Source organism: Lepidochelys kempii, chromosome 9 (assembly GCF_965140285.1).
Source record: "Lepidochelys kempii isolate rLepKem1 chromosome 9, rLepKem1.hap1, whole genome shotgun sequence".
Taxonomy (NCBI): Eukaryota; Metazoa; Chordata; order Testudines; family Cheloniidae; genus Lepidochelys; species Lepidochelys kempii.
This window is the reverse complement of record NC_136388.1, coordinates 1,490,715-1,517,740: the sequence shown is the minus strand read 5'-3', so window position 1 is coordinate 1,517,740 and position 27,026 is coordinate 1,490,715. Positions and strand designations below refer to the sequence as shown.

Genomic DNA, 27,026 nt, shown 5'->3' with positions numbered 1-27,026 from the left:
CCCCTATTGCCCCTAACCTCTCAGTCTCCCCTCCCCCCGATATCACCGCCAGTCTTTACTCAGTTTTCTAGTAAATGTCTTGGAAGGGCAAACACTTTCTGACGCCTTGTTCTCATACACATACTCTGCTTGCAGATTTTCAACCAAGTGCCATCCTGGTTTGTACCCTGGAGTCAGCAGATTGCAGGGGAGCCGGCAGAGGAGAACCAGCTCTCCTTGCATTGCAGGATGGAGGCAGATCCTGAGGAACCTGAACGCACTGGCTCCGAGATGCAGGATCCAAACCCAAGTTGCTGGGACCAACACAGGGTAACGGGCGACGTGTGTGATGCAGGAGGCCAGACTGGGTGATCTAATGGTCCGTTCTGGCCTTAAACTCCATGAATCGGTGAAACGGCAAAATGTGAGCAGACGTGCAAACCCCCTCCCCACCCTGCAAATCCAGCTCCACCCCAGGCCCGCCTAAGCCCAGCTATTCCCATCCGGGGCCCAGCAATGCCAGGCTCCAATTGTTCCATGCGGCAGAGCGGCTGGGGCCGGGGAGGTGTCCTCTGCGGCTTAGAGAACGCCAGACTCATCACGCTCACAATCACTGGAGGCCAGCAGGGCACATGAACACACTTCACTGCCTCTGCCCCAGGGCACAGCGCTGCTAGGCCAGGATCCCCCGGAGACCAGCAGGATTACTCGTGGGCGCAGGGAGCAGGATTTGCCCCACAGGGCGTTGTGACCCGCTTGCTGTTGTCCAAACATCCGTTCACTATCTCCCTTCCCTGTCCCCACCATGTATGAGCTGGAGGCCGCGCGGTAACGGGATACGCACCTGCGAGACACGGGATCTGAGCTCTGCCAGACGGGCTGCCTGAGTCTTCCAAGCCACCTCTCTTTGCCCACCTCCCCATGGGCCAAAGACCTGCCTACATCCTCGCAGTGTCAGCCGGGCAAGCAGTTCATGTGTGCCTGGGGCTTTGAGATTCTCGGTGAGAAGATACCAGGGACGTGTAAAGCATCATGAATATGACTGCTCACTACCTACCCCTCCGAAGGCAGCAGAGCCCGTCTGCCCCCTTGCACAACACGTGAGATCACTTGCTCCAGGGTTTCTCCTGGCATTTCTCCTGGCATATCTGCAAGTGGTACTGCTCTGGACACGACTGAGGCAGCCTCCCCAGGCGCTGACTTGCACGCTCATATTTTATTGTGCATTATCTGAATAGGAAAAGGCAATACAGCAGAAGAATTTCCTTTCCCTGGGTTTCCAGTCTTTGCATTGTCTGGATTTCTGAGCTTTACTACCAGGCAATTAATCTCCAGCCATTAGAAATATTAATGTGGAGGTTTCTTATCAGCACTGGCTCGGGAATGTTTTGCTGTTCTGAGCAAAAGGAGCGTCTGACCCAGCGCAGGTCACAGCCACTCGCTCCCTGAACAACTGTGTATGTTCGCTGCCCGAGGCAGCTGCCAGATGGGTCATCTACCTGGAGAGGAGCAGCGCCAGGCAGGCTGGGGCTGCGAGATCAGATCGTGAGCGACAGAAGGCCAGGCGCTCTAGTCAGATGTCGTCTTCTCGCATGTGCTGCATTCCCAGAAGTCAGGGGTGAGGAGAGTGGAGCCCCAGGGTGAGGGCAGCTCAGTGTCCTAGGAATGCACAGCAAGGCCGCCCTCCCGTTTGCTGTGCCTTTGGTACGCAGGAGCAGCTCCTCGGGCCTGGTGCTCAACAAGCCCCAAGCCTGGGCTCAGGGCCCTGGGCACAGCTGCCTGTGGGTGGCGGTGCAGAGCGGAGGGGTTCCAGCTTTGCCGTGGGAATGGAGCAGAGCCGCGAGGGACTCTGGGGAGCAGAAGGGGCAGAACAGCCAGGGCACACAGTCATGGGATGGCAATCTCCCACCGCAATGTGACGAAGGGAGCCTGTGACCCCTCCGCCTGGAACGGTCTATAGGTGATGCTCTAAGACCCAATAGCATAACAGAGAAGGAGAGCCTTTCCCACCCACACCTGCCTGGGCCGGCTCCTCCCAGCCGAAGCAAGCCGGGCATTACCCCTCTGCCCCAGCGCCTCTTCCTGAGCACCTGCCGGCCGCAGAGCTGGCTCCACATTCACACAGTGGAGATGGCAGGGCGGGACGCACCCTCCTGCTGTTCGCTGCAGTGCGGGACCTGAAACCTCCCAGCTGCACCCCCGCCTTGCCGCACCCAGCGCACACAGGCGTTCTGCCGGCTTCTCACACCATCCTCTCGGGTCACAACAGCGCCCCGCCCCAGCGTTCAGCCCTCACAGCTATCCCTGGGGCGCAGCCCGCCGGCCGGCTGCGATCCCACTCCTAGCAGCCTCTCTGCGCTTGGAGGAGCGGCGCGAAAAGGTGCAGACAAAGGGGGGCTTGGGGCTTGACCAAGCCGTATTTCAGACACCAGTGATCTGCGTGCGGGGGCCCTGTGATACCAAGAGCCCACAGCACCAAGGCTACGGAGCACGAGGGGGGCCCCCGGGGCGACAGGGCACCCCAACTGGCCAAGGAAACAGGGATTCCAAACCTGCGTCCCCCTGCAGCTCTTTCCCAGGCCGAAGGCCAGCCCAGCTGTGGTAGTGGGACTGTGACAACCCCCCCGCACACACACAGCTGACACAGCCGGGGCAGCAACCACCCTCGCGTGGGCGCAGGCAACCCGGAAACAGCAGAGCTTCTTCCGGGCCAGGAGCTGGTGGGAGCCACACCAGCTAACCCTGTCTCGTGCAGGCAAGGCCCGGTCAGAATCCGGCCAGTTACAGGCAGATAAAGGGAGGCCTGGGGGCCACATGCACTGTTAGCAGAAGTGATGCAGCGCCGGCAGTCTGTGCTTCACCCTGCTCACGCCAGCCAGGGCGCTGGATGGTGAGTCTGAATCTGCTGTTTGAGAGGAGCCACACAGGGATGCCCAGGCCAGAAGGGCCTGTTGTGACCTGCCCAGCACAGGCCCGAGGACTCCCCTGAGCTACTCCCCGCTCTCAGTCCAAGTGGTGGGGCTGAACCAGAGCAGATCGGCCAGAAACCCTCTCTGGATGTAATGGAGAAGCGCTGCAATGCCGGTCAGTTACCCTCGTGGTCAAACATCGGCACGTTATTTCTCCTCTGAATTTGTCCTGGGACTGGCAGCTCTGAAGTCCCGACTCCGGCCAGGGAGATGGACGCGCTCCTGTTACTGACCTGTCAGGGCACATTCCCCCTCTGGCACCAGCAGGGACGCGGTGAGAAGTGCATCCCTGAAGCTCGGGGAGCAGGGCTGGAAACCCTGATCGATGGGCTACGGCCAACCAGACCTTTGCTATGGGGCTGCGTGGCTTAAAATGGTGCCAGGGCGGGGAAACTGCCCCCATGCCCTCCCCTCCCCACAAGGGTCAGTTATACTCACAAGGCAACAGGGCAATAGTTTCAGCCCTGATTACTGCAGACACAGCAGCATTCCCAGTGAGGTGCAGTCAGTGTAAGCCCCCCCGTTTTAAAAGGGCCAGGGGTGGGTTGCCCCAGCGTCACAGTGAGTCTCTGGCAGAAGAACGCTGACTATGGGGCTCTTCTGCCATTCCCCACCCCCACTGCAAGTGCAGCAGGGAAAAGAGGAACAGGGCCGTGGCCAGGACACTCCAGGCCATTCTGAGTCCCAGCTATGTTTGCAGCTCCTTGGGGCTGTTTGCAGACAGGGTCTGTTTGAGTGGCCTTCAGGTTGCTCCAGCCCAGTGCAGAAGAAGCCGCCCTGCACAAAGCTGCAGCAGGATCAGGGAAGTACACAGGTGAGATTTGAGCTACATTTGCAGCCACTCCCTGCCCTCAGTAAACCAGCTGCACCCCCCGGATCTGGCCCACAGTACTGCTGTAACCTGGACCTCCAGGGATCTTCTACACAGCATCTTTCTTCTGCTGGTTGCTTGAGTTACCTGCTATGATTTCTCTGCCCAGGGGCCATCATTATCACACAGTCTGAGAGCAGCTGCGGTTTGTTTGAAGGCGTTCACATCAAATCCGAAGCCTGCATTCAGCAGCGAGCTGCGGCTGGGCTGGATGGTTGGCGCCTCGGTGCTGTTTCTGTTCCACTGAAGATTCATGTCTTCGAAGTCCCACTGTGAAGAGAAAGGATTTCGGGTTACAGGGACAAGGCAGGTCTGTAGCGCCGGAGCTCCTACAGAAGTGGGGTCTGCTCTCCACGGGATGCAGATTGGCCACACGGGAGCCGCTCAGGCCGGTTTTACAGGGCGGAAACCACCTGAATTCAAACTTTATCTGAAAATAGAAATTGTCACAAAATTCTCATTTTAAAAAAATGTTCAACAAAATTTCCCATGGAACCCTTTTTGGGATAGGCTTTTCATTTTCTCCTTTCCTTCTCCCCCTCCCACTGCGAGCAGTAAGATGGAAAATGGAAAAAAAAACAGAGGGAAAAGGTTTCAGAGTAACAGCCGTGTTAGTCTGTATTCGCAAAAAGAAAAGGAGGACTTGTGGCACTTTAGAGACTAACCAATTTATTTGAGCATGAGCTTTCGTGAGCTACAGCATCCGAGGAAGTGAGCTGTAGCTCACGAAAGCTCATGCTCAAATAAATTGGTTAGTCTCTAAGGTGCCACAAGTCCTCCTTTTCTTAGAGGGAAAAGGGGGAACCAAACTGAGAAAAAACATTTTTGAAATCAAACATTTTCGATAAAAATGTTCATGAAAAAATGTGGAAGGAAAGGAAAAGCCGCCCCTGTCGGATCCTGGCAGAGTGAAAACTCTCTAGCAGCTCTCGGTGGTTTTCTAACCAGCTCCGGCCATTACTGTTCAGCTAATGAGCAGAGACTGATCTCCATTAAGGTGACTATCGAGGGCTGCTAACTGAGAAGCCTCAGCCAACTTCTACTTCAAGGGACAATGGATCTTGCTGTTGAGAAGAGGTCAGTATGAGGCTCACTGTACCGCCTACATCTTTGCCGAAAATACCCGGCTGGCGCTCTCTCCAGTGCAGCACTCAGCCCCGAGGAGTAACAGTCTGTCCCTTTGAACCCAAAGGATTGTCACGAGAAAACGATAGCGAGTGCTCCAGAACCAGCTGTTCATCACCTGGGAGTTCTCACGAGAAAACGATAGCGAGTGCTCCAGAACCAGCTGTTCATCACCTGGGAGTTCTCCTGGCACTCACTGGAGGTAATCAGGATACACTCATGTGCCACTCAGGCCACCTGACTGGTAAACACAGTTCCAGCTCAGTCTTACCGACCTCAGAAATATCTGCAGCCATCAACAGAAGGGCTTTCAGCCGTTCTGGAGTCAGGAACGTTTTCTGCATTGTACCCACATCCGTGCAGAACGAGGCCCATGGGATTCCAGGCAGTATTCACCTCTTCAGCCCCTCATATAACTAGCCAGTGGCTCTACAGGATCACACAGCTGATGGACTGAAGTCCATCATTTAAAACCATTGCTTCAGAAAGGGCTTGAGGCCATGCTGTGTGACAGCACTAGATGCCAGTTCATGCCCGCCCTGACTTGAAGCCCCCGTCCTGGGCTCATGGAACAATGGCCCAGATGTACCGAGCCCTCCTGGGGCTTTAGTGACACATACAAACTCCTCCAGCCCTCAGGCAGAGCAACTCCATTCACCTCCCGTGTCACACCGGGCAGGTCCGCACCGGGGGGGGGGGGGGACACTGGGTAGCCATGATAAAACACACTCACATCCCACACACCCAGGTCAGTCACCGCACTGCGGACCCACGTGACTTCCCACAATGCAGCCAGGATCACCCTCAGAGGGCAGAACAGGGAGAAAAGTGGCGATATTCAGTCCCCAAGCTCCACCCACAACTTCTATGGGTCCATGTGGCACATACTGTACCTGGGATCCCACAGGTCAGCGTGAACTCCCTTTCTGCCCCTGTTAATTTAGCGCTCGTGAGGGGGCACCTGCCTGCCCATGCTGCATACCAGCCGGGGGCGCAAGCTCGTGCCACACAGCCTGCGCCCCCAGATCTGTCCTGGAGGGGCATCTCTCGGGGGGCCCTGCTTGACCTCTCCGCCAGCTGTGAGAGTGGATGGACGGGACTGAGATCACACGATTCACACAAGCTGCTCCTAGCACTACAGAGCTGGACGCCCCTCTGCTCCCCAGCCCCTGAGCCATCTCCTTCCCAGGAACGGGTCGGCAGAATTTCTGCCCTCTGCCCCACAGGAGACATCTCTGTTGCTATAAAACTTCGAAGCCACAAGATGAACCCGGCGCTGGCTGCGACGCCTCATGGCTGATGTGTACCAGCCCAGGGGATACGGCTTTCTGGAGTCCGGGGCTGTTTGGAGTTTATCATCATTGTTCCTTTATCTGCAGTCAGTGAAAGCCAGTTGGAGGTGGGGTAACTTCCTTTAGGGGAGATTAGACGCCTTCTCTCCTCTTTGACCTCAACTAGTTCTGTGACCTAAAAACGACACTGGGCTGGAGATCATGGGGGAGACTCTACTCTTGTGCAACAGTGTAAATCCAGAGTAGCTCCACTAAGGGTCCGTGGAGTCACTTCAGATTTACACCAGCAGGCCTGAGAACAGAACCTCTCCCCGGGATGGCCCGAAGGACAAAGCACACACATTATGTTTTTTTAATTTATGAGTGATTATTTCCTGCCCTGCAATCTGGCCTCTTTCTGGGTCTTGTGATGTCTCATGCATCTAAACCAGAGGTGGGCAACTATGGCCCCCGGGCCACATCCTGCCCGGCCCTTGAGCTAGCCCCCGGCCCCTCCCCTGCTGTTCCCCCTCCCCTGCAGCCATGGTAAGGGGGCCAGGGCCAGCGGGTCCCAGGAGGCAGTCAGAGGACAGGGGGCAGTTGGATAGTGTGGGAGTCCTGGGGGGCCTGTCGGGGCAGTTGGACGGGACAGAGGTTCTGGGGGGGGTGCAGTCAGGGGATGGGGAACGGGGGGCGGTTTGGATAGGTGTGGGAGTCCTGGGGAGCCTGTCAGGGGGTGGAGGTGTGGATAGGGGTGGGGGGTCCCAGGATGGGGCGGTCAGGGAACAGGGATAAGGGGCGGTTGGATGGGGGTGGGGTTCCAGGGGGGGCAGTTAGGGGCAGGGGGTCCCGGAAGGGGGGTGGTCAGGGGACAAGGAGCAGAGGGGGTTGGATGGGTTGGGGATTCTGAGGGGGGCAGTGGGGGGGGGGGAGTGGGACAGGGCAGATAGGGGGCAGGGGCCAGGCTGTTTGGGGAGACACAGCCCTTCCTACCCGGCCCGCCATACAGTTTTGCAATCCCAATGTGGCCCTTGGGACAAAAAGTTTGCCCACCCCTGATCTAAACCAAGAGAGACTGCAGTGGTAATGATCCATGGATTTAAAGTGAAAGAAGCTTGGCAGACATGGGTGTCCCCTGGTCCCGGCCTCCCCCTCACACGCCCGCGCGAAGCAAAGTGACAGTTCTCCATACCTGTTCTGAGTTTAAGGCCTCCCTGTACTTTTGCTGCAGAAGAAAAACAAAGATCAAGAAAAGAGTTGATCTAGAGCAGCCACCACCAAACAGCCCAGCCCAGATCCCTTCTCTTTACACCTCGCTCTGGTACCTAGTCAAGGTGGGGAGAGCCACATGGGAGGATTCACAAGCAGCTTTTGAGAGCAGGAAAGCCGCAGCGGGCAGAGAAATACAGGGACTTCTTATTTGCAAAATAAACCTGAAGAGAGTGGGCGAGCGAGTGTGCAAAGGGAGCTGGGGGTAAGAACCACTGCAAGGAAAACATGATTTCACCAGGTGTGTGAGACACTGTCACAGAAACACAATCCATTTGAGAATGTCAGTCTGTCCAAACAAACGCAGGAGCCATTTCAGTGTGGGGTCTGTAAGGGCCCAGAACAACAGCCATAGCAAAGGACAGGCTGCGTGGGTCTGTCAACTATCCCAGGGCTGCTCCGCGCTGTAACTTGGAAATACTGACCCCTAGCTGCCACGAGCATTTCAGCCACCAAGAGCTCCATCATCTCGTATATTTTCAAAGATACAAAACGAAAAGGAGGACTTGTGGCACCTTAGAGACTAACCAATTTATTTGAGCATGAGCTTTCGTGAGCTACAGCTCACTTCATCGGATGCATACTGCAGCTCACGAAAGCTTATGCTCAAATAAATTGGTTAGTCTCTAAGGTGCCACAAGTACTCCTTTTCTTTTTGCGAAGACAGACTAACACGGCTGTTACTCTGAAACCTGTCATTATTCAAAGATACAGTGACTGTCAAACAGCGTACGGCCTATGGACATGGAGTGCAAACCCATGGCACTGACCAGCCACCTTGCCCCAATCATCTGAAGAGTTTCTCTCTCATGTGCAGCGTGGCTCCTACGGGAACCAGTTACCAGCTGCAGGTGTTTTTAAAAAACAGAAGCGAAACAAAACAAACTTTACAGAATCAAAATGTGTTTTTGTTTGTCCCCCTCCATATGGTAACTGTGCTGGTCCTGGTGCAAGGCAAGTGCTAGCTCAGATGGAAGGGGCTTTGACCTGCTGTAATCTCCTGCCATAAACCCATTTGTTCCCACAGAGACGCCTGCTGACACGCCAGGGACATGGTAAGAAATGCCAGCATCAGACAGGAATCTCTGAGAACACCAGGCCGGGGAACCCAGGCCAGCACGGAGCACGGGTGGTAGGGCTGGCAGAGGTTTTCTGCGCTCTCTGTTCTGTCAGACCAAGGGGCAGTAAGGGCAGTGGGCCATCCATCTGCCCATCTCCCAAGGAGCGTAGGCTGCCCTGTCCCCACAGGAGCGGAGAGCCCCGGAGCCCAGGGTGCTGGCGGGTTGGAACAATGGCACAGGGATGCGGAGCGTTCCCATGTACGTTCTGGAACAGAATGGTCCCATTTTTAGAACTATATAAAATAGTCCAGTATTTGCTCCCCTGCCCTCCCTCGAGCACGTGGATTGTCCAGCTCTTGGGATCGCACCACTGTGGGCCGAATTCTACCTTCCGAGGGACGGCCCTGCTCCAGGGCGAGCTGCATGCACGGAGCTCAGGACAGAAATCGCCCCAGCTACTGTGACGGGCTTTGCAGAGTTTCTATGAAACATCTCGCAGTTTGACAGCAGCAGCTATGAGTCGATGCAGAAATCTCCTACTGGGGAGGAGCAAAGCAGGCCTGAGGGGAGCTGGCATTTCCCCAGAACTACGAAAGAAACCGTTTCCTTTGCCGATAGTCGCATATGTGCCATATCAGCCTGCAAGGTGGCAAAGCAGGAGGGAACATGCAAAGATAACAAACAAAAGCCCTGCAAAACCCATCAGCCCTTTTCCCGAGACAACACTCCTGGCAGCCCCGAGTTCAGAACCTGCATTTCGGAGCCCACTGGAGATCCAGTTCTGCGTTCCCTCCTCTTCTCAGAGTGAAAATGAGGGTGTTGAGGGGCAACCAGGGTAGGGTTTGTCCTCATGCTCCTTGCTGGCTTTGAGACAATGTGAGGCCAGTCTGACCCCTTACGGAATATGCCTAAGCAGAGCACTCGGGCCCTGCAACGCTCAGCCCCGCAGGCAGCCTCCAGCAAGCAGAGAAGGTGCCAACCACCACACTGAGCCAACCCAGGGAAGGGGCCGCTCAAGGATTGGCCAGTCCAGGTTCTGACCCGGTGCCATCTGCAGGCATTTAAACCAGAAACAACAACTCTGCATAAGGGTTCACACGGCTGGGGCCATGTACGCTCACTCTGACTACACTGAAGTAGCGTGAAAAGAACATTATTAAGGCTGCAAAGGCAAGCACTCCAAAGTTCGGATGCTCCAGAATTAAGGCTGCCCAGGCCCCCTTAATTCACCCCGGTATGTATGCATCATGATAGTGTCTGTAGTTACATGCTCACGTACTGCTTTGCCACAGGATCCCTGCCTCATTCAGCGGGCGGGCAGGACAGTGACCACTCAAGAGCAGCTGCTTGGTGTTTTGTTTTCTCCTCATTGTTCAGTGAGGTGCGGGAGGTCCCACGCAGAGCTCTGCTCCAGACTAACTGGATAGCTCCACCCGAACCCGACTAGACACAGCCAGTCCCAACCTGACCCATACCCATGAGGGTTGCATTGTTTTCACACCCAACCTGAGAAAAGAAAAGAAAGCGCAAGGAAGGACTTGCTGGCTTAAACCTGTGAACAAGAACATCAGGGGGCGGGGCAGAACCGGGGGAACACTGGGGGCTAGCATCCCACCGTGGAAATGCTGTGGGGTGGACGTATGTTTCCACCCCCATGCATCTCGTGCCGGGGGATGGAGGTGAGAGCGGGACCCAGAGGGGCTGCCGCAGCGCCCACAATAGGGCCAGGGAGTAGGAGTTGGGGTGATGGGGGGCGGTGTTAGCAGAGGCGGCAGAAACTAACTCTGAATGGGGGGGGCTGAGGTACACACGGGGGGCAGGAGCAGGCCCAAGTAGGGCCTGAACAGTGTCGTCGGCACCAGCGGTGCTAACAGACCACCTGACCTGAACCGAGGCCGAACACACACTATACAGATTACACCTAAGCCGATGCTTATACTCGGGTCCCGGGGGGTTCCAGCTGGGTTGTAGGGTCTAGCCCCAGGTTTTATTTCCTGCACGCTATTCAAGACCTGCTCTGACACCAGAATTATTCATGTCCTCATGGGCTTTTCTATGGTTCTCATCACCTGAGTGCTTCACAAACATCAAGCAATCTTCACAATACCCCTGTGAGATGAATGGGTATTATCCCTATTTTACAGGGGTTCCCAGTTTGAGACACCTAGGACCTGGTTTTTCAGCATACTCAGCACTGTACAGCGCTTTAAATGTTCACAGCACACTCCTATTGACGTCAGTTGCAGCTGTGAGTGCTCAGAACTGCTGCAAATCAAACCCCAGGAACTCACGTCAGGCACCCAGAAAATGACAACCACACAATTAGGACCACCTGGGAAAAGTTTGGTTTAAGTGAGTTGCCCAGCACCACACAGGAACTCTGTAGCAGAGGCAGGGAGAGAATCCATTTCCCCAGCACAGCATTCAATTGCCTTGACCATGAGCCCATCCCTTCTCTTCCTGCAATCCCCTGCCCCAATCACTTTCTCAGTCTTTCCAAACTGGCTGGCTTAGGCCTGAAGTCTCCCAGCCCCACTATCGGTACACACCTTCCAACTTCTGCAACAAGTAATGCTGGGGGTCCTGTAGACACAGCCTCCTCACTACCCAACGCTGTTCAGCCCCAGAGAAGGGGGCCTATGAACAAAATTGTACGTGATCACGTAATTAAAGACTGTATCCTGATGCACCAGCACAACGGGGCGAATTAAGGTTGCCCGGGCAAATGTAATTCCAGAATTTCCCTACTTTTGTGGGCTTGACTTTGTAACCATAATAATGTGCCCTTAACGCAGTTGTGCGTGTGTACGTCTCCTAGGCTTTGTTAAACCGCAAACGGAATAAACAGAAATTCTGTCATGTGGCATTACGCTGACACCCACAAAGGTCAGCCGCAGGGTTGGAACCTTTAGATCCACTGCACGCACCTCTGCCACTTGAGCTAACAGTGTGACTGGCAGCAGTAGTAGGCTGTCATCCGCAATGTGAGCCAGCTCTAGAGGGGGATGGGCCACTTTGCCAGTGGGTCTCACAGCTATTTGCTAACAGCAGAGGAATGAGGACACTCAGACATCTTGGGTTCCCATTCCAGGCTCCGGAGGGGAGTGTGCTCTAGTGGGCACAGACTCTTCTGCCCATTTCCCCCCAAGTGTGACCTTTTCTGCCCCATCCCGCCAACCTGTCCCTGTCCTGTCTCTTCCCCACCCCGGCTCCTCATCCCAGTTCTTCCCTCCTCACCTAGTCAGTCTCAGCCCTCTCAACCCAGATCCCTCCCATCCTGGTCCTCATCAAACGTCTCTCTCCCGCTGCGCCTCCATCCCCGAGTGGTTCCCAGTTTCAAACCCCCTCCTTGGGCTCCTCATCCAATCCCAGTGTCCTCCCGCCCCGGCCCCTTGTTCCAGTCCCTTTGCCCAGCCAGTCTCCACAGCTTATAAACTGGCCAGACTTGGACGGATTTTCACAGAGATGGCAAAAAGCACATCCCTGCCCCCAGCTCATGTCTGCCAAATGGTAAATCCCTGCTGCGAGCCGGGGGGTGATGGAGACTAGGGGTGGGTAGCGTCAGCGAGAACTTTTGAAAGAAAAGGTCTCCCGAGTTTTTAACCTGGCCCAAACGACGTATTTTCCCAGCCTCATTCTTGGACCCAGCCAAACCATCTTGGGTGAAATCTTCAAAATACAATTCAGCCGGAGGCAGCCCCGAGCCTGGGACTTTCGGCTCAAACAGTGGCAGTTTGGAAAAGGTTGAAGCAACCAAAACCAGGGTCTTCTCCTGGGAGATGAGGTCAGGTTTAATATGGGGCGACGTGCCCAGCCCTGGCTACGATGCAGTAAGCATGGGCTACGTGCTGAGCTCCGTTTCAGTCTTTAGTTTACAATCAGCCCTGCCAGCTCCTGCTAACGGCAAGCGGCGCTTTGCCCGAGTGGGAACTGCCCTGGCCCTCCGGCCCGCCCCACGGCAGTCAGCGAGGCAGAGATGGAGAGGGGCCCTACCGCAGCCCCTGTGTGTGTGCGCACGTGTGTGTTTGTTTGTGTGTGTGTGGGGGGGGATATCTGGTTATCAGGGGAGCTGGCTTCTTGTGACCGGACCCTATCATGTGGCAATTAGCCAGGATGCTCTGGGGACTCGGCCTGCACGGGGGGTTCTCTCACTGCCACACGCACACCTGGGTGGGACAGTCCCTGGCCTGGGGCTAGCGGGCTCTGTGCTCCGTGCACTACTTAAGGCAGGGCGGGCCGAGTTCAAGGCAAGAGGCTGGGGTTCGCGCAGGATCCAGTGCAGATGACCAGCATCAACCACCTACCTCGAGCTCGGAGCTAATGGAGGAGACGACTGAGGAGCTGGAGGGGGAGAGCTTGGCGTGGATGACCTGGACTGGAGGGTAGGCAGGGGGCTTCGGCAGGGCGGGGTCTGCAGCACTCGTCTGTCCATCTCCCGGCAGCCTCACTGCACCGCGGCCAGCCTGGATGTAGCAGGGAGCAGGATTTACCAAGATACAATCACAGGGCACAGCAGGAGGATCAGAAACCCGCAGAGGAGAGGCCTGTGTGGGGAGAGCACGGGGGTGAAGGGTTGGGTCGCAGACCCCCGTGCTTATGGGGCAGGGCTCCCAAAAGCTGCAGACCGAGGAGCCCCCGGTCACCCCCAGAACAGGCGGCAGCAGGGCGGGCGTGTGTGCACACACAGAGCACGGCTCGGCTCGGCTTCTCTCGCTGGCTGGCTGCCCCCCTGCAGCCCGCTGCGACCCCGGCCAGCCTCTCGCCTTCCCCCCGCAGCTCAGCTCCATGCTGCTGCCGGCCGCCCAGCGCCCCAGCTGTTCTCCCGCCTCACCGGCTGCACCTGCTCGATGGTGAGATCCAGGCGGCGACCGACGGCAGCCCCCTCACGGAGCGCCGGGGGGGCCGGGAACGTGCTCAGCTGCAGCCAGTTGGGGGCCTTAGAGAGAGGGGGGGCAGTGAGTGTGCAAATCCCAGCACGCACTGGGAACTGCAGGGCTGAGCTTGTCAATGGAGGCCATAGCAACGACCCGTCCCTCCCTCCCACTGCGGCGCGACGCAGCGGGCTCCACGAAGAAGCAGAGCAGCCGGGGGGTGCTCTTGGGCAGAGGGAGAGGAAGGGCGGTGGGGCAGGTGGGGAGCAGGCGCGGGGGATACCCCAAGGGGCGGTCAGGGTGGGCTGTGCAGCCCCCCAAAGGGGGTGGGAGGAAGGAGCCGGGAGCAGCTCTGCACACAGAGGAGAGCCGGGCCCCCGGATCAGGCTGCATCCCGTGCAGTGACGTAGCGGGATGCTGGGGTAAAAGGGCCCATGTCAAACCCAAGAGGCACAAAAACCTCGGCAGGCTCTCAACCGCCTGCGGCCAGCACAGGAGCGAGCTCTGCAGCGGGCCCAGCCGCCCCTGTAAGGGCCTCACACCCGCCCTACCGCCTCGGCAAGGCACCGCGGGGCGCGTCACAGCAGGGTGGGCCCCCGGCCGTCTCCCCTGGCAGGGCGAGTGGCAGCACACGGTGCAGGGCAGGGGAGAATCCAGAGACAGGAGGAGAAACCTTTTCCTCTTCGGCTCCCTTCGGCTCTTCCTCCTCCTCCTCCGCCTGGGCCAGCAGCGCCCACGTGTCCGGGGTCTCGGTTGCCTCAGCCCCAAGGCCCAGCCAGCTCATCTGGCTTTTCATCAAGCAGGACAGACAGGCGATCTGAGCTCCCCGGGTTCAGGAAGTGACGGTGTCTCAGGGTAACACGAGCCCTGCAACATGGCTGCCTGGAGGGCAGCTACCCAGCACTGGCTCAGGGACAATGCCCAGCCCACACTACCTAGCTGGCCAGCGTGGCGTGGTTTGGGCAGGATCCGCAGCCCCCGGGGCCCATCAGACCCCGGGGCCTAACCTCTGCAGCCTGCGTCGTGCCCTGGAGCTGAGGGCTGCTCAGTCCCCACGGCCCACCCAGCCCGCGGCCTCGGTGCCAAACCCACCGTGCCAGCCCGTGGAGCCGGCGGGGAAAGGATACAGCCACGTCGAGCGCAGCAGAGCCCAGGGCGAGCAGCAGCCAGGGCACGGCTCGCACAAAGTACGCGGGCCGCTGGTCGTAAGTCACAATGGCCGCGGCATACAGGACGCTGGCCAGGGCCGAGGGGACGCTGGCCCAGAGCTGGGTCGCTGGAGACAGCCTCCCTCTGCACTGCAGACAGCAGGGGAAGGTCAGAATGGCTCCCTGACTCAGCAGGAGCCATCCCCCCGCCCCGTGGGGCGCCCATGGCAGCAGAGCCCTGCCGCAGACATAGCGCAGTCCACGTAGCTGTCCGCAGGCCGGGAGCCTTCCCTGCCGCCCGGTCCAGGCCCCGCACCGCCGGTCTCTGCCTCTGCGGCGACACGGGAACAGCCGAATACCCTTCGCTGGGCACACACGCGGGCACCGGGGACTGGGCCCTGCCTCCTTCTGCGCCACCGCCCTGCGAGGGCAACGTGAGCGCGGCCATGCTTCGCGCCCCCATGGGCCCTGTCGACCTGGGATCTGAGCCCAAGGCAAAGGGCACGGGTAAACCCCTCGGTCTGGTTCCCCGAGGCAGCAGCCCGGGCAGTCCCGGATCTCGCTGCTGTTACAGCAGGGGCAGAACAAGCCCTGGGTTAGGGAGAGCGAGGCCCACCAGGCAGCAGCAGGGACCGCAGCCCAGCCCTGAGCCTGCAAACGCTCGCACCCATGGAGACGGCAGGGTTGCTGCCACGGGCAGGCTCAGGCCCTCGGCTCTGTCAGGGGCAGGCTACGCTGTCAAGTGTGCCCTCAGGAGACTCGCTGCTGGGCAGTGCAGTCTGAGCAGACAGACAGACAGACTGGAGGAGCCGGGGGGACAGGGACAGGACGTGGGAGAAGAATCCCTGGGCCTCACGGAGCGTCGGGCAACAGCACCAGGGCAGGCATGAGCGCTGAGGAGACGGTGGCCGGCTGGGAAGGGAGGCCCGGGCAGGGGGAAGACAGAGGGTGGGATTCACCCTGGCACATGGGCACTCGGGGAGGGGCTGTCCAGGAGACAGTGCCATGCCCCAGCATGCCGGGAGGGGGCCACAAGACCCACATCTACACTGACCCAGGGCCCTGTTGCACCAGGGCAAGAGGCCCAGCGGGGCTATGGCTGCAGCCCTGCGCCCTGGCCGGGGCGGACACACTCCAGTTTGGAGCTAGCTCGCAGGCTGTGCCCCTCCTGCTGTGCACCCCCACTGTCCCAAGGCCACAGAGCCAAGTGCACTGCACGGCCAGGCCCCCGCCCTGTGCAGGGCTCCCGGCACGGCAGCGGCTCGGCGTTACCAAGCTCCCGCCAGCCCACTTACCGCTCCAGAGAGTGCGGGGATCCTGGCCGTGAAGGCGATGAGCGCAGCGAGCATCCCCAGAGCAAAGCCCAGCACTTCCGTGTTCTCCTGCGGGACGGGAGGATAAGAAATCCTGAGCCACTGGGAGCCACCGGGGCACCCCCCACTGCATGGTAGGGGCCCCGCCAGCCACTGCGTGTCACCCCCACGTGCTCATCTGCTCGGACACACTGTCACATCCCGCACAGCGCCTGTCTTCCCGCGACTGTTGGGCCCATCACGGGATCCCCGCCCGCCCAGAGGGACACGGGCAGCGGGAGCTGCGTTACCTGAAGCACCGTCCCAAGCAGTCTCCTCTGTGCACCGTGGAACTCCTCGGGGCAGGATGAGGCAGCCATGGCCAGGCCGTACCAGCCGGCGCCCATGCACAGGGGGAGAGCGAGGGCAAGGAGGCTGCTCCTCACCTGTCTCCTCCTCCTCTTCCTCCTGCCGGGCAGATCTGCGCAGGACACAGAGTCTCAGCCGGGAGACACAGCGAAAGCCCGTCGGGGAACTGGCCCTGCACTGGAAGTGCCAGCCAAGAGCACAGCGTAGGGAGCGGGTCCTCGGCAGCTCCAGCTTCTGCTGCTGGAGAACATCTCCCCCAAAACGGGATCCTCGTCCCCCAAGAGCTCGCCTGCCCCTGGGTCACTGGCTGCGCTGGGAGGGGGGCACCATCCTTACCTCCCTCCCACCCTACCTGTCTCCCAGCCCTCTATTATCCCTGCCAACCCCCCATCCTAGGCAGCACCCAGCCCTCTCCCTCCACCCCCCAGCATCCACCCCACCCCCTCCACGCCCAGTGCACTCCCCCAGCACCCAGAGAGCACTCAGCCCCTCCTGCTTTGAACACAGCTTCTCCCTCGACTCCCCATCGCCCAGCTCCCGCTGATCCCAGCCTCCAAGCCCCCGCCCAGCCCCCACTCCCTCAGCATCCAGCCTTCCAAGCCACACCTCCCCAGCCAGGCCTCTCCCCAAATCCCCCTCCCAGCTGCATGCTCCTCACCACTCATCTCCCCAGCCCTGCCCTACCAGCATCCTACCTGCCTGTCCCTTCTGTGTGGCCTGGAACGGATTCAGCCCCTGTAGCATGCTGGGCCCCCCAGCACTGTATGCATCCAATCCGGGGAGGGGCCAGGTTATCACCTGGGGTTCCCCCCTCTGATCTGTCCCCACCATACAGGACAGGGAGACCCGCCGGGCACGTACCTGGTGCGGGTCTGGGGTCGGATGCGCAGACAGGAAAGAGAGTCAGCAGGAAGTGAATGATGTCGACAGCAACCATGTACGCCCCTGTGAAGACCTGCGGAGAGACCAGTCGGATCAGAGCCACGATCACAGGATGGGGAAACGCTTTATGGACGATGCAGACCAGTCTCCCAACAGCCCTGAGAGGGTGATGTGATAGCCTCCTTCTGTGCATGGCCCTGGCATGGAGAGCTGAACAGCCTTGGCCAAGGTCACCTAGCCAGCAGGTGTCAGAGCTGGGAAAGAGCGGATGGGTTCCGACTTCCAGTCCCCAGCTCTCAGCACAGATCTCTGTGGCAGCCTTCGGGTGACCCCAGCTCTCCCTGGGCCTCCCCCAGACCAACAGCGTCTGTAGCCTCCTCATGGGCCATGGCAGAGACAGGGCCTGCTGCGGAGAGCCTAGGCCAGAGCAATGGGGCAGACAGCTCCCGCAGCAGGCTCTGGAGCTGAACTAAACTCTGCCCATCTAGCCGAGACCCGGCGTCCCTGGGAGAGCCAGCAGCTGACGGGGGGGGGAGGCCCGGTGTGGTACCCTGCTCACGGCTGGGGTGGCCGTTTGGACACTCCATGCAGATCTCTCCCGAGCTGTAGTGCTTGGAGCTCTGTCACTGGCCGACAGCCCATGGTGCCAAATGTCACCCCAGGGGGCTCCGAAGCTCCCAGGCCAGACAGGGAGCAGACCCTGGAGTATGACAGAGTTCAGATTTTACTCCAGATAACCCAGTGAAGTGCACAGTATCCGCCTTCCCAGCCCCCACTGCAGACAGCCTCCGGGCCACAGCACACCAGAGTCTGGTCCAACGCCCCCAAGAGCACCCTGCACCACCCCAAGAACCCCCAGCGAGCTGAACTTCTGCAGCGAAGTCAGACGGACTCATCCCGGCCCCAGGAACCAGCCTGAAGAATTTATGCACAAAAGGAATTTTCTCAAACAGATTCCGAACCCTCTGCCCTAGTGGCTGCTCGCAGTGCTGCCCCGGCTGCCCCGTGCTAAGGTGCGGACAGCGCCGGGCGTGTAACACAGAGCCCGCCTGCCCCGGCTGCCCCGTGCTAAGGTGCGGACAGCGCCGGGCGTGTAACACAGAGCCCGCCTGCCCCGGCTGCCCCGTGCTAAGGTGCGGACAGTGCCGGGCGTGTCACACAGAGCCCGCCTGCCCCAGCTGCCCCGTGCTAAGGTGGGGACAGCGATGAGTGTGTAACACAGAGCCCGCCTGCCCCGGCTGCCCCGTGCTAAGGTGGGGACAGCGCCGGGCGTGTAACACAGAGCCCGCCTGCCCCGGCTGCCCTGTGCTAAGGTGGGGACAGCGCCGGGCGTGTAACACAGAGCCCGCCTGCCCCGGCTGCCCCGTGCTAAGGTGCGGACAGTGCCGGGCGTGTCACACAGAGCCCGCCTGCCCCGGCTGCCCCGTGCTAAGGTGGGGACAGCGATGAGTGTGTAACACAGAGCCCGCCTGCCCCGGCTGCCCCGTGCTAAGGTGGGGACAGCGATGAGTGTGTAACACAGAGCCCGCCTGCCCCAGCTGCCCCGTGCTAAGGTGCGGACAGTGCCGGGCGTGTCACACAGAGCCCGCCTGCCCCAGCTGCCCCGTGCTAAGGTGCGGACAGTGCCGGGCGTGTCACACAGAGCCCGCCTGCCCCGGCTGCCCCGTGCTAAGGTGCGGACAGCGCCGGGCGTGTAACACAGAGCCCGCCTGCCCCGGCTGCCCCGTGCTAAGGTGCGGACAGTGCCGGGCGTGTCACACAGAGCCCGCCTGCCCCAGCTGCCCCGTGCTAAGGTGGGGACAGCGATGAGTGTGTAACACAGAGCCCGCCTGCCCCGGCTGCCCCGTGCTAAGGTGGGGACAGCGCCGGGCGTGTAACACAGAGCCCGCCTGCCCCGGCTGCCCCGTGCTAAGGTGGGGACAGCGCCGGGCGTGTAACACAGAGCCCGCCTGCCCCGGCTGCCCTGTGCTAAGGTGGGGACAGCGCCGGGCGTGTAACACAGAGCCCGCCTGCCCCGTGCTAAGGTGCGGACAGTGCCGGGCGTGTCACACAGAGCCCGCCTGCCCCGGCTGCCCCGTGCTAAGGTGGGGACAGCGATGAGTGTGTAACACAGAGCCCGCCTGCCCCGGCTGCCCCGTGCTAAGGTGGGGACAGCGATGAGTGTGTAACACAGAGCCCGCCTGCCCCGGCTGCCCCGTGCTGAGGTGGGGACAGCGCCGGGCGTGTAACACAGAGCCCGCCTGCCCCGGCTGCCCCGTGCTAAGGTGCGGACAGTGCCGGGCGTGTAACACAGAGCCCACCTGCCCCAGCTGCCCCCGTGCTAAGGTGCGGACAGCGCCGGGCGTGTCACACAGAGCCCACCTGCCCCAGCTGCCCCCGTGCTAAGGTGGGGACAGTGCCGGGTGTGTCACACAGAGCCCGCCTGCCCCGTGCTAAGGTGCGGACAGCGCCGGGCGTGTAACACAGAGCCCGCCTGCCCCAGCTGCCCCGTGCTAAGGTGCGGACAGTGCCGGGCGTGTCACACAGAGCCCGCCTGCCCCAGCTGCCCCGTGCTGAGGTGGGGACAGCGATGAGTGTGTAACACAGAGCCCGGCTGCCCCGTGCTGAGGTGGGGACAGCGCCGGGCGTGTAACACAGAGCCCGCCTGCCCCGGCTGCCCCGTGCTAAGGTGGGGACAGCGCCGGGCGTGTAACACAGAGCCCGCCTGCCCCGGCTGCCCCGTGCTGAGGTGGGGACAGCGCCGGGCGTGTAACACAGAGCCCGCCTGCCCCGGCTGCCCCGTGCTAAGGTGGGGACAGCGCCGGGCGTGTCACACAGAGCCCGCCTGCCCCGGCTGCCCCGTGCTAAGGTGGGGACAGCGCCGGGCGTGTAACACAGAGCCCACCTGCCCCAGCTGCCCCCGTGCTAAGGTGCGGACAGCGCCGGGCGTGTCACACAGAGCCCGCCTGCCCCAGCTGCCCCGTGCTAAGGTGGGGACAGCGCCGGGCGTGTAACACAGAGCCCGCCTGCCCCAGCTGCCCCGTGCTAAGGTGCAGACAGTGCCGGGCGTGTCACACAGAGCCCGGCTGCCCCAGCTGCCCCGTGCTGAGGTGCGGACAGCGATGAGTGTGTAACACAGAGCCCGCCTGCCCCGGCTGCCCCGTGCTAAGGTGGGGACAGCGCCGGGCGTGTAACACAGAGCCCGGCTGCCCCGGCTGCCCCGTGCTGAGGTGCGGACAGCGATGAGTGTGTAACACAGAGCCCGCCTGCCCCGGCTGCCCCGTGCTGAGGTGGGGACAGCGCCGGGCGTGTAACACAGAGCCCGCCTGCCCCGTGCTGAGGTGGGGACAGCGCCGGGCGTGTCACACAGAGCCCGCCTGCCCCGTGCTGAGGTGGGGACAGCGCCGGGCGTGTCACACAGAGCCCGCCTGCCCCAGCTGCCCCGTGCTAAGGTGGGGACAGCGCCGGGCGTGTCACACAGAGCCCGCCTGCCCCGGCTGCCCCGTGCTGAGGTGGGGACAGCGATGAGTGTGTAACACAGAGCCCGCCTGCCCCAGCTGCCCCGTGCTAAGGTGGGGACAGCGCCGGGCGTGTCACACAGAGCCCGCCTGCCCCGTGCTAAGGTGGGGACAGCGCCGGGCATGTCACACAGAGCCCGGCTGCCCCAGCTGCCCCGTGCTGAGGTGCGGACAGCGATGAGTGTGTAACACAGAGCCCGCCTGCCCCGGCTGCCCCGTGCTGAGGTGGGGACAGCGATGAGTGTGTAACACAGAGCCCGCCTGCCCCGGCTGCCCTGTGCTGAGGTGGGGACAGCGCCGGGCGTGTCACACAGAGCCCGCCTGCCCCGGCTGCCCCGTGCTAAGGTGGGGACAGCGCCGGGCGTGTAACACAGAGCCCGGCTGCCCCGGCTGCCCCGTGCTGAGGTGCGGACAGCGATGAGTGTGTAACACAGAGCCCGCCTGCCCCAGTGAGCCTTGCTGTGAAAAACCTGCAGGGACCATCCCATTCTGAGCAACAGCCCTGGGACTGGGAGTGAGCTGGGGGAGGGGACACAAGTGCCGGGCAGGGCAGCGCCATGAGGCTGTTCCCTCCCCACAGCCACGGCGCTGGCCTGCCGTGCTCGCCCGTTTCTCACATTCACGCTCAGCTCAGGAAGCACGCGGCGTGCAGCCCCCTTTCCGAGCAGGTAAAGGCACAGCTGCTCCACCTCTGACGTGCCTCCTTCCCTGGCCGCACCCCTGGGTGCGCAGCTGCAAACAGCCATGGGGGTCCGTGTGTTCACACACCCAGCCCGTCTGCACGCCCAGCCCTGGGAACTGTGCGCACAAGTCGGGGCCTGTGTCGCCCCCATGTGGGAGAAGAGACATCGTGCAAGTTTTCACTACTGGGCTTAAAAATCCCACCCCGCCCCCCGTTAAACCAGAGCAACGTCCCGTGCAGCCCAGGGTAACTAAAGGCACCAGCAATCTGGGTCCCCTCCGTCCCGCCTGCCCCATGAGCTCGGGGGAGGGACTGCTGGCTGAGCCTGAGGGGCAGAACCGAACGGCAGCTCCCCATGCCAGGTGCCCTGGGATGGTCTGTCTGGGAGGGACAAGGACTTGGTGTCTCCTTGTATCTCTTTCTAATGCAGCTATCGTGGCCTCTGAGGGTACTTCTACACAGAAATTACACACCCGTGGCTAGTAGACTCGGGCTAAGGGGCTGTTTAATTGCAGGGTCGATGTTCGGGCTCCAGCCCAAGCCCTCAGACCCTGCAAGGGGGGACGATCCCAGAGCCCGAACATCGACCCCGTAATTCTACAACCCCTTAGCCAGAGCTGGAGTCGGCTGGCCCAGGCCAGCCGCGGGTGTCTGCCCGCAGTGCGGGCATACCCTGAGCACCAGCCGTGAATGCCGGGAGCGACCAACCGCCCTGTGCTGGGGAGACACCGGCCGTGAGCGAGGCTGGGCCCAGGGCCCTCCCAGACTGGCAGAGTCGGCTGTTCATGACTCCACCTCAGGGAAGCAGCTGTTACTCCGTCAGCCCTGAGGAACAAGACAAACAGGGTGGGGAGCGTGAGCCTCACCCTACCCCTGCCCCCGGTGACTCTGCCAGGGAGACGCCCGCCCAGAACGACTGCTCCCGGTCAAGGGGAAGAAGGTGCAGCAAAGGGTGGCACTGAGGCTTAAAGAGCCATGTCATCAGTGGGGGACTGAGGCCCCCCTCTGAGTGGGGCAGGGACCCCTGCCCATGAACTGTCCCACTCCCTGCCACCGTCCCCTCATCGGTCTCTCGGTGGGGCCAGGCCTGGCTGGGCAGGGCAGGGAAACGCACATGGCCCCCAGCGCAGTTTACAAGGGAAAGGCAGCTGGGCCGAGCCTGCGTTATCCTCACCCTCCCGGAGTCCCCTCCTCAGCAGGGGGACCCTGAGCAGCCATGGCTGGGGTGAAGGGAGGGGCCTTATGTCAGAGTTGACTGCCCGCATGGTGGGGGGGCTCCCCGGGATCAGAGCGGCCATTTGGATCTGTGCTGGCCTCCTGGGATTGCCGTTACCTCAGGGGACTGGGACGGGGTCTCGTGGTGGGGGGACCACCATGGAGCAAAGGGGCAGAACTCAGCCAGGGGAACCTGCCCCCTCCAGCCCTGAGGCAAGGCGCCCAGGGACTGCAGGGCCAGCTGTGCCTGGCCAGGGCTGAGGGGTTCGGGGCAGTACTCTCTGACACGTGTTGGGCCTAGGGACACACAGGGAGCACCATCATCTGTGCCCATGGCCAAAGCCCTAGCCAACATCCTGCACTGGCCGCAGGGGTTGGGCTGGGGGCTCCAACCTGTCCCATGCCCGACCTCCAGGATCTGCAGGCCTCTGCGGGGGCAGGCCGGACGTCTCCCGCGTACCTGGATGGTAAGCTGCTTGGCGAGGAGCGCCCCGATCGTGTTGCACATGCTACCCACAAAGCTGTAAACGATGCAGAGCACCGACGCCTCCTGCCAGCCCTGCCTCCTGCAGCGGGCACGGAAGAGCCTGGGGGGACACAGAGGGAGAGGCATCAGAGCAGGGGCACACTGCCCTTTCACCCAGGGGCTGGGGTTCTCAGTCCAGCTTTATCGGCTAGGATGAGGAACAGGCTGAGCTATTTAACAGTGCCCAGGGTCCCCCAGGACACCCCAGTGCCCATGAGGCCAGGTCCTGCAGCCCAGTACGTGGGAGAGTCAATCAGAGCATGCCCCTTCAGTGGGATCGTGGGACATGCTACTAACTAGCAACGGCAGGCTCCTGTTTCACGCCAGGCCCCAAGGCCAGGGTGCTCTCTGGCTTGCCCCAGGGCTGCTCCTGTAACCACACAGCCCGCTGAGCACTAGCCAGCATCGCACTCTCCAGCAGCCCTAGCACTAGGTCTGCGTCAGGGGTGGCCAGGGCAGCTCACTTCCCCTCCCTGGGCCACAGCTCCCCACATGGGGGCCAAGACTCAGCAGTGATGAGCCGCTGCAGGACAAACTCAACACACCTCGGGGAGGGGTGAACTCCAGATGGTGCTGAGCTGGACTGAGATCAGTGGATGATGCTCGTGCAGTAATACGGATGCTTTGGCATGAGAACGCAGCATGTTGGACAAGGTGGTTTTAAGCAACGCAGCCAGGCTAATTACATCCCTTATCCAAATAAATAAAGCTATATAAACGTAGACAGAGGAGGGGAAACCTGGTAAAGCACACGCCTGCCAATGGTTAATTTTCCCATTAATTTTCATACATTGGCTCACATAAAGGGCGGAAGGAGCTGGGTCTAAGGTTATGAACAACAGAGTAAAAAGCAAATAAATAAGAACATAAAAGCTGCACAAGACACGGCTCAGCAGTTTCCCTTTAAATCATCATTGTGTAGCCTAAAATTACATCCCCCAAATGCACCACTCAGCAAGAGCTCTGTTTGGCTCGAAAGCTCATCTCTTTCAAACGGAAGTTGGTCCAATAAAAAAAGATTATCTCACCCCCCTTGTCCCACTCATTCTAGCCATTTCACAAATGTACCCAACAAATTAGGAACTGTTCTACTGGAACAGAACAAATGGATGTTCTCTTTGCATTAACATTGCTTGTGGAAAAAATACAGAGAAAAGTAGAAAACCCTGGAGACAGTACTCATCCATGTTGGGAAGGCTTACGAACACATTCCAAGAGAAGTCATTTGGTGGTGCATGACAACGAAACCGAGGCCTGAAGACTATATCAGACTTGCCTGGGACACGAACTGTTGGTACATACGGTTACCACAGTCCGAAATCCATGTGGAGAAACCGAACAGTGTTTAGTAAGAATCAGAGCACATCAGGGCTCAGCACTAAGCCCCTTTTGGTTCCCGTTGGTGCTTGATGCACTTACACAAAACATCCAGAGTGCCCCTTGGTGCATGGTTTTTGTAGATGACGTAGTGATCGCAGGGGAGAGCAAAGAGCAAGTGGAAGAAGATTTAACAAGACAGAGGTGCATGCGAGAAAGAAATGGCATGAAAATCAGCAGGAATAAAACAGAGTACAAGGCCTGCAGATTCGATGATACCCTGCAGGAAGACAAGAAGACTAAGTCTACCAGGCCAGCCATGACCATAGGTAGAGAAGTTCAATGTCACATCTGAATCATAGAATCTTTTGGCCCAATCCTCCAATTTGTCTAGGTCCCTCTGTATCCTATCCCTACCCTCCAGCGTATCTACCTCTCCTCCCAGTTTAGTATCATCTGCAAACTTGCTGAGAGTGCAATCCACACCATCCTCCAGATCATTAATGAAGATATTGAACAAAACCAGCCTGAGGACCTACCCTTGGGGCACTCCGCTTGATACCGGCTGCCAACTAGACATGGAGCCATTGATCGCTACCCGTTGAGCCCGACAATCTAGCCAACTTTCTACCCACCTTATAGTCCACCTTATATCTGAGTTCCTTCAGAACTCTTGCGTGATGCCATCCAGTCCTGGTGACTTATTACTGTTAATCAATTTGTTCCAAAACCTCCTCTAATGACACCTCCATCTGGGACAGTTCCTCAGATTTTTCACTTAAAAAGAATGGCTCAGGTGTGGGAATCTCCCTCACGTCCTCAGCCGTGAAGACCAATGCAAAGAATTAATTTAGTTTCTCTGCAATGGCCTTATTGTCCTTGAGTGCTCCTTTAGCATCTCGATCTTCCAGTGGCCCCACTGGTTGCTTAGCAGGCTTCCTGCTTCTGATGTACTTAAAAAAATTTTGCTATTACTTTTTGAGTCTTTGGCTAGCTGTTCCCCACATTCTTTTTTGGCCTTCCGAATTGTATTTTTACACTAGAGAGCCCCTCCCACAAAGTTAGCAGGTCAAGTCAACCACTGGTTATTTATACACTTCTTTCCTATGGCTCTGCTCCTTCTCAGCAGGCTCCTCAGGCCCCCTAGCCCAACACGGAGCTTGCTTTTCTGCCGTGAAATGCCCAGCCCAAGGAGGTGGTTGTCATGCGGCCTGTGTGGTTGGCAGCGGTGGCGCTATCCAGTCACCGGGGCCCGAATCCTCCCAGGGACTCAGGCGTTGCAATGCAGACGGTCACAGCACCTAACTTGTAGGCTCTAGAAAATGACAGGAAAACCCTTGAGCCACAAAGCCTGAGTTCGGGACCTCGACTCCCTGCGGTGCCTAGGGCGAGCGGGGAGCCCAAGGATGCGAAGACCCACAACGGCAGTGCCAGCGGGGAGCTGCCCGCGCTAGCCCGGGGTGATGCCAAGGAGAGCCCAGTCCTGCTCCTCTCCCCGAGTTGGGAGCCTGAGTCCGGGCTGCAGGAAGCGCCTGTCTCCCGGTGAGTCATCACCGGGGGGGCAGGTGTTCGGCCACCGAACCACCCCCAGGGCCCCCCAACGCCACCCAGAGCAGCCAGGGCCGGAGGGGGAGTTCTTCTTCCAGCATCTGCAGCCCCGCGTTGGGGCACCCAGGGGATAACGGGGTGTCTCTGCAGCCGCGGCAAACCCAGGCGCCGAGCAGGATCCGGCCCAGCCGGGTTCCCACGCCCCCTTCTCCGGCTCCCCCCGCCTTGTGACCCGGCTCCGGCAGGCTGGGGGGAGCGGCCGGGCGGCCTCAGTACACGTGGGCCCAGCCCTGCCCGCCTCCCCGGTTCCGACCCAGCTAGAACGACCGGGGGGGCTCAGTTACTTCCCCCCCCCAGCCTGGGCGGGACACCCCCCGCCGGGGCTCCGGCCGCAGGGACCGGGGCGCGGGGCCGGGCGGACTTACAGCCCGTGGGCGGCCATCCAGAGCAGCGCGGCCAGGCTCCCCAGCGCGGCGGCGCCGCAGGCTCTGTCCCGGGCCAGGCAGGCGGCGAGGTGCCCCCAGCTCCCGGCGGCGGCTCCCATCGCAGCCCCGTCGCCGGCCGGAGCCCGCCGAGCAGCCGCCCGGGGCTTGGCCGGGGCAGAGGGGCCGGTCCCGGGCGGGCAGGGCGCAGCCGGCTCCGCTCCGCTCCCTGCCGGGCCACACGCCCCTAGCGGGGAGCCGCGAGAGGCGCCGCGTCCCTGGCAGCGCGGCCCGGCCCGGGACAGACACGCGCCCCCGGGGCTGGGCCAGGCCCGCTAACCGCTGGGGCTCCCCGGCGTGGGGCTCCGCGCGGACCCGGCCGTGCCAGGGCCCGTGTCCTGGGCTCGGCTTGTGGGCAGGGCCTGGCTGTACAGCGCCGAGCACCAGGGCCCCGCTCCAGCTGGGGCTCTTGGCTGCTACCCTGCATGGCCACAGGCCACCCCGGAGTGAGCTCATCAGAGACCCCCGGGAGCCCCCAGCCTCCCTTCGGGGAACTCAACTCCCGCGTGTGCAGCGCCTGGGGCAGATCTTCCCCTCACCGGCCCCATAACAGCCAGGCCCATCCCATCCCATCCTGGCGGCTCTGTGGCAGCAGAGGGGCCAGCAGGACTTCACCCTGCTGCGGGCCCAGGGGGGGACACACCCTGTCCCT

The 27,026-nt window shown here is 60.5% G+C and overlaps 1 protein-coding gene across 2 annotated transcripts; it reads right to left on the bottom strand.

The window, feature by feature from the left end:
• Positions 1 to 15: 15 nt before the first annotated feature.
• On the bottom strand, positions 16 to 26,436 carry TMEM44 (transmembrane protein 44). 2 transcript variants are annotated; one of them, XM_073358990.1, is made up of 10 exons: positions 26,318 to 26,436; positions 22,962 to 23,088; positions 17,087 to 17,180; positions 16,168 to 16,337; positions 15,860 to 15,946; positions 14,544 to 14,714; positions 14,090 to 14,233; positions 13,377 to 13,481; positions 12,850 to 13,008; positions 16 to 4,089 (listed from the first exon to the last, which is right to left on the bottom strand). In XM_073358990.1, exons 1-10 carry the CDS (start codon positions 26,434 to 26,436, stop codon positions 3,910 to 3,912), a joined length of 1,356 nt encoding a protein of 451 aa, XP_073215091.1. In that variant the 3' UTR covers positions 16 to 3,909. The 2 variants fall into 2 exon arrangements, with proteins under 2 accessions (XP_073215091.1, XP_073215094.1); XM_073358993.1 differs by lacking the exons at positions 13,377 to 13,481; positions 26,318 to 26,436 and having other exon boundaries at positions 22,962 to 23,227.
• Positions 26,437 to 27,026: the final 590 nt, after the last annotated feature.